The 6865-nt window shown below is 38.3% G+C and overlaps 1 protein-coding gene and 1 long non-coding RNA gene across 2 annotated transcripts; one reads left to right on the top strand and one right to left on the bottom strand.

Annotated features, from left to right (window-relative positions):
* Nucleotides 1–1491: 1491 nt before the first annotated feature.
* On the bottom strand, nucleotides 1492–3521 carry LOC106296393 (ACT domain-containing protein ACR9-like). Its single transcript, XM_013732523.1, has 6 exons — nucleotides 3242–3521; nucleotides 2944–3165; nucleotides 2770–2875; nucleotides 2332–2695; nucleotides 1982–2266; nucleotides 1492–1896 (listed from the first exon to the last, which is right to left on the bottom strand). Exons 1-6 carry the CDS (start codon nucleotides 3414–3416, stop codon nucleotides 1750–1752), a joined length of 1299 nt encoding a protein of 432 aa, XP_013587977.1. The 5' UTR covers nucleotides 3417–3521; the 3' UTR covers nucleotides 1492–1749.
* A 380-nt stretch (nucleotides 3522–3901) lies between these two features.
* Nucleotides 3902–5744, top strand: LOC106300976. Its single transcript, XR_001262134.1, has 4 exons — nucleotides 3902–4110; nucleotides 4217–4330; nucleotides 4739–5270; nucleotides 5359–5744. It is a non-coding gene; the product is annotated as an uncharacterized LOC106300976 (long non-coding RNA).
* Nucleotides 5745–6865: the final 1121 nt, after the last annotated feature.

Raw genomic sequence — 6865 nt, 5'->3', positions numbered from 1 at the left:
TCTCCGTGGGTAGCTCTCGCTAGACTTCTACCCCATATTCTTGTGGATTCCACCACAGCTCCTATGGGTGCCTCCATATTCTTGTGGATTCCACCATAGCTCCTATGGATGCCTAGCGTAGAACTACTACCCCACGTACTCCCTCTAGACTCTATATGATTTCCCAACCCATGATTAACCTTAACGTTATTCACTTATACATTCACTTATCCTTTCACATCCTTATTCACTTTCACTTATCCATTCTCATTCTCATTCACTTTCCTTTACACTTAGAATCGTACTTGAACTCATTCACTAGACGCCACCCGTTATCGGTGTCACACACAATACACATCACACTCAGGTTTCACTTACAGTAACAATAACAATCAGTAGTCATCTATCATCTTAGCATTCACTTCTTTCTAGCATCCTAGCTTTAATCACAAACAACACATGGGACTACACATCCAATCATACAAGCATCACCCATCAACCAATCAACATCACAACAACATAAATCAGTTCATTAAGTCCCGTTAACAGTGTGAGGGTCCTTATGCATCATGATCCACTCATCTATCATCCTAATCAGTAAACATGTTCTATCAACCTAGCTCTCAAACATGGACTACTCAATCCTAACTCCAACATAAAGGAGTATACAGAATCATGAGAGAAAGTTGGGTTCAAGACACTCGACCTTAGCCTAGATCTGGATCTGGAACAAGAGACAAAGGGGATGAGATCCGAACAGATCAGGAACAAATAAACAAGAGAGAGACGAGATCTGGTCACCACCACAACACCACACAGCCACCACCATCACCACACTCGGACGATCACCCCACCACCACTTGGACAACCACCACCACCACCACTACCGGCGGCTCGGCTTGCTCTCGGGGACTCGCGGCGAGGAGAGAGGAAGAGATCCAACGGAAAGAGAAAGGAGAGGGAGAGAGAGAGAGAGAGGCGTGAGAGAAGAAGAGAGAAAAGGAAAAGAGAAGCTTGACGGCTAGGGTTTCTTAGTCTCTCTAAATCTCTGCAGAGCTTCGCTACAGTTTCAAAATGAGAGAAAAATGAGAGGATGTAGCTTCATTTATAGAAAAAAGAGAAAACCCTAGATCATTTACCCTAATGGGCTACATTTTTAACGAGCTCTTCTTAAGAAATTTTTGGGCTCGGAACCGAGCCGTTACAAGGGGCACGAGATACGAACTCTCACTTAGTGAACGCTCTCCACAAAATTTGTGTCTGCACTTAGTGGTCTTTTTCTGGTTATCATCTACATGCTCTGTAGCATTTTACTTGAGAGGGCAAAATAATGTTTGTTCCCACGTTCCGTTTTCATTCAACTTTTTTCCTAAAACCAGAGTTGATCACAACATTGATCTCTTATCCCTTCACCTCCAGATAGCAACTGATAAACTTAAGCAAGATCATGTTGATTGCTTGATTTGTCGAAGATCATTTTGGTAGCAATTAGAAACTCTGATCAACCCGAAACACTTCCTTTATTGATTACCAAACCATATACAAGATACATAACAAATACTTAAACCATGACTCATGAGGACACGTCAAATCACATACATATAACTAAGGCATTAATACCGACGCACGCGACAAAGCACCCAACAGTAAACTTCTGGCGGAAAAATAGTCCGTCCCTTTCCTTCTTCTGCATTTGTCTATGCTTTAGCCAGCTCCTCTTCGCTTCTCTCTTCTCGATAGCAGATCACATAAGTACAGTACATGTCTTCTTCACCAACCCATTAATGTTCTTCTCACTTGATTAGCAATTTCATTTCTAACAGAAGCGCTACCAAGCTGGAACAAACAGTTCTCATCCAGAAGAAACCTGTACACTTCCCATTCTCGATTACCAGCAGTGTATCTTCTTATTTCAGCCTGAGAAAATAAGTAATTACAAAAAAGAAGAAGACAATTAAGCACTGATCCTTCGAATTTTGTTTGAAAAGATTGTGTGTCTTACAGAGAAAACGCAGATTCCAAGCACTTTTAGTGAAAGGGTAACGTCATAGAACACTCTTGGCCTGCCTTTCCCAGATAGCTCCACTGGATTAGCTACCACAAGTTCAGTGTCTGGTCCTCTGTTAGTTATTATGACACGTAACGGATGCAGCATTTCAGCTTTCAGACGTAAACATAACGAACTTTGCTTATCAGGATCCAATATCTTCTTCTCATCTTTCACCTGAACAAATCGCTCTATATCCCTATGACCTTGTGTTCGAGGCAAGAACCTGCCATATGATATCTGCACTCATGGAATCACAAACTGAGAGATGTCACCGAGGGAAAGCCCTTGTGTACTAATATTACCTTAACGTTAAAGTCTTTCAAGGTTCTTAATACATCATAGAGAAGGCCTCTGTGATCAGCGCAGCGTATTTGGAGTAATGTGTGAGACGGGCTCAGGGAGTTGTCAACTGTGACAGAGGAATTCTTCTTCATCTTTATCATATCATCACTAAGAGCCTGTGCGCGGTTGTCTTCTTCATCTGTGAGCTGCTCAGACATCATAAACAGTTCCTCAGCCACTTCTGGAGAAAGAGATGGAATTTTCTGATGATATTCATACTCAGGACCCGCCAACTTGAGTTCACAGCTTATACACGATTCTCCCAAGACAGAACGAAACTGCACTAGTGTCTCGTCTTGGCGCTTCTTTGTGTGCAAAAGATCCCTTGAGCAGACAGACAATGGTAAACGAATATGAATAATACAGATTCAAATAGCAGACTGTCTAAATTCACTCACAAGTTATCTGTAATGAAGAAAAGGTCAAGAACTCTCTCATCCGGCGTGGTGGTCACCTTCACGGATTGAATTGAGAGCTCGAGCTCAGTTAGTACTTGAGTAACATCTGCAAACATATCTTAACACATTCAAGATGACATTCATAAGAAACATCAATCCAAAAAGAAACAGTACCGTGTAGGAGTCCCGTCCGGTCTAGGCAGAAGAAGTTCAACAAGTAAACAGAAGTTGGTGTGGGAGAAGGGGACATCAAATTGAGTAGGAAGAAGGTTGGGCAAGAGGGGCACACAGATAGAAGCTGGGTCTTGAGACCATGTGACCATCTCAATATGAGAGAATCATAATGAGGAACCACCCACAAAACGATGTAGCACCATACTCCATCCGTTGTAACATCTACACTTCCAAAACAATCACTTTCAAACTTATTACACAAGTCCAAACCTCGATCGTCCCAAATTACTATTCGTACCTCCTTTTTTTATATAAAGGCCGAAATCGAGGACGATTCTACAAATATCACACCCTAAACCGGTCCTGTCCGGACAATTCACGGTAATAACATGCGGCTCTCCCGCCTTTTTCCCCTTTTCGATCACCACGGCGTCTTCGCTTCCCGGAGCTCTCATCGCTCCTCCGAGAATCATTAACTCAGGCGAGAGCCCAGGGTAGAAGAGCTAGCTCCAAGCTCCGTCTTCTCGTTCCCTCTAGAATGTTGTAGATTAATACTAGTTTCTGTTCTGATTTGCTAATATAATTATTTTTTAAACTAGGTAAGAAATCCTTGCCACATGGCACGAACACTCATTTTATAAAAATAAATATCTACATATTTTAATATATATGTTTAATACAAAGATAATCTAACAACTAAATTTCATTTCCAAAAATGACATAACATACGAATTTTATATCTCTTTATATATAAAGAAGACTTTGAATCACTTCCAATCGGTTCATCTCGGATGCCACGTCATTAATTAGTACTATGCTGATGTGACACCTGTCCTCATTTAATCGAAAGTGTAATTGATTTGGGCTTCAGTTTTTATACATGCTTTATGTTCGGCTTAGTGGACCCAAACCGAATAAAGAGCAACTCGATATTTAATGAAACACGACGTTTTTGATTTAGGGCTGAACCTGTTCATCATCTCCGCTGTACTAAAGCTAAACTCGATCTATGCTTTCGAAAGCGTTCTTTCATCGCCTTCCTAAAAATCCGAGAGGCAATAGTTACAGGTTCATCCTCTTAAATTCGTTGCTTAAATCCATCACTCACGATCTCTCTTCAATGCGATCTTTAATCCTGGGAGGCGGTGGAATTACAACTATAAAAAGGTAGGCTTTCATGCTATGAGAACAATTTCCTCATTCGTTTTCAAAAACCATTAATCTTATTTTGAGTAGAATGGCTAACACTACAGTCTTCCTTTCCGATTTGAAGACTGGTTGCTGCTCTTCCACCGTTCAAGTGCGGTTGCTCTGTTATTGGGAGGCTAGAAACGTCCAACGCGGTGAAGAACTCATGGGAGTCGATATGTTGCTACTTAATTACCAGGTTTGTTCTGTTCCTCCGCTTGAGTTCATTTACATTTTTAATGTTTCCGTTGTCTTTAATCCTTATAAGGTATAACCAACCATTCCTGTTTAGATCTTTGTTTGACATTTCTTAATAAGACAATTTAGAACCGATTAGTGATTGTTTTTTATATTGGTTTCTGTTTATATTTTTGGACATTCAGTGTGTTGAATCCTTATTACCAAGAGAAGGGAGAACAAAGTCGATATGCTTAGGGCTTTGGATGAGCTGAAACTATTGTTTGATTTTTTGGGGTTGTTCTTTGTTATGTTTATATGTCGTCTTAGTTTTGGTCCTATCATTAACCTTATTGGAACTTGAATTTTGTATGGAAATCACACCTTTCTTTTGTATTTTTCTCAAATATTTAAGATTGCTTTTGTATAGGTTGTAAAGAAATATGAAGATGTGAAAGTGATTGTAGCGGGGGATGACGATTCTACCATTTAAGCTTTGAGGTAGTTGTGTATGTCTTGAGTATTTTTTTTTCAACTATGTGCTGCCCATGTTGCTGTTAGAAGCTACAGTTTGAGCACTGCTAGCTTTAATTTGTTAATTCACCTCCTTGATGATATCACCAAAAGAGTTTCTTTGTTACACTTTGATTTTAAGTTTTGAATTGAAGTATGCAATGTATTAGAAACTATGGTTTCGTATGTTTGTGCTTCCTATGTTGCCATTAGAAGCTACTGTTTTTTCCTCCAACATTATATATCTCTTGGTCTATTTCACTTTCACATAAGCGATAAGTTTGGACACTGCTAATTGTTATTTGTTAACTCATCTTTGATGATATCACCCAGTCCCTATCATTACACTTTGATTCTTAAGTTCTGAATTGAAACATGCACTGCAAGTGAAAGAAGATCGAGCTCATGTCATTCACAAAAACTGTAGTAGATGTGGTGCAGGAAGCAGAGTAAGTAAAACTCCTTGAATGTTGAACTATACAAACTGCTGTTGGTGCTTTTAGAGGCGGGAATATACTAATGGAGTGTATGCAACAGCGCTTATGGTGGCTAAAGCTGGGAGCAGCGACCGTCCTGCCATTCCAGGCTTAAACAGCCCACCTTTCATTCCAGGTTTCTATGGTTCACAACTAATTTAGATTTTAGTAGTGAGCTAAGATTGATCAATATTTGAAGCTTTTTTATGAACGCATGGTGTGATCATCCATGTGTCATGCGAAGAAGCGTTACAAAATACAAGGCTCTGTTTCCCGCATTCGATTTTCCAACTGTAAGAACATCATATTGGTTAGATCTGATCAATATATCTCTACTGATAATAAATTGTTAGAAAGATTCTTATGCTTGCCTATGTTGGATTAGATTGTAATTGACGATGATATTTTGTGAAAGCCGAGTCCAAGAGAGACCTCAGACTAAGTTGCATCGAGAAGTGGATACTAAATACATTTTTGTTCCTTTTTAGTTACTAATTATTTTTCCATTGACTTCCTACAAGGTGTCTTGAGCTCTTAGGGGGAGAATTGTGTTATGACAATAAGAAAAAGTTGTGTATACAGTAAGAGACCTAACGCACAAACCTGAAGAAATGCATCAATGGTTTACTAATATACTATGTAACATTTTCAGCTTCGAAAAAATTATGATAAAGTAGATGATCAAATATTATAGTCTCTAAATGCATAAGACATGCATAAAATATTTCTTTTTTTAATTGATACTTTTTTGATTCTATACACTACCACACTGATACGCTACTACAACTTGAGAATTACAAGGTAAAGCTTCTCAAATATTCCCCACTATTTTACACACAACAGACCGAGATGTATCACAATTCACAAAAGAAAAAGAAACATGACACTAGGTACTCATACGTAAATCAAACAGACTGCATGCACCTCTCCACACCCCTCAAAAACAAAAACAAAAATAATAGTAAAACTATCTGTAGCTCCAATGTAATATTTGCAGTCATTATTTTTATTCCATCCTAAACAAATGTTTTCAACGCTAAGATATGAAACATGACCCGACTGTCTACTTGAATTGTGTTAGCATTTGAAAATGAAGTATATTTTATTTTGTTATTTTTGTTAGAAATCATAAATTCGTGTTATGATAGTATTCGGGAGATAAATCTTTAGAACGACGGCTGACTGAATTCATTGGTTTTTAGCCAAAAATACCATGGATTATTTCTTATTTTTGTAGGTTTATTTACACTAACTAACTATGGATTATTTCTTATTTTTGTAGGTTTATTTTCTGAATTCATTGGTTTTTAGCCAAAAATAATTTCTTCTCTAAAACAAATAATGATTCAAGTGATGCTGAGACTAACAAATCATAGATTAGGTTCAATGCATTAGGTTTAATGGACAAAGAAACTAACACATTTAGGCGTAAGAACCTCAGCCTTTTTTTTTGGGTTTCAAATAACAATACTAGAAGGTTTCTCATGTCATTTTTAGCTGTATAATTAGAATTTGGTGAAGACAATAATCACTTAACATAATCACACTCACAACCAACTGAACATAAA

The sequence above is a fragment of the Brassica oleracea genome, chromosome C1 (genome assembly GCF_000695525.1).
Source record: "Brassica oleracea var. oleracea cultivar TO1000 chromosome C1, BOL, whole genome shotgun sequence".
NCBI classification, from domain to species: Eukaryota; Viridiplantae; Streptophyta; class Magnoliopsida; order Brassicales; family Brassicaceae; genus Brassica; species Brassica oleracea.
Note: the sequence above shows the minus strand (reverse complement) of the source record. Positions and strands in the feature narration are given on the sequence as shown.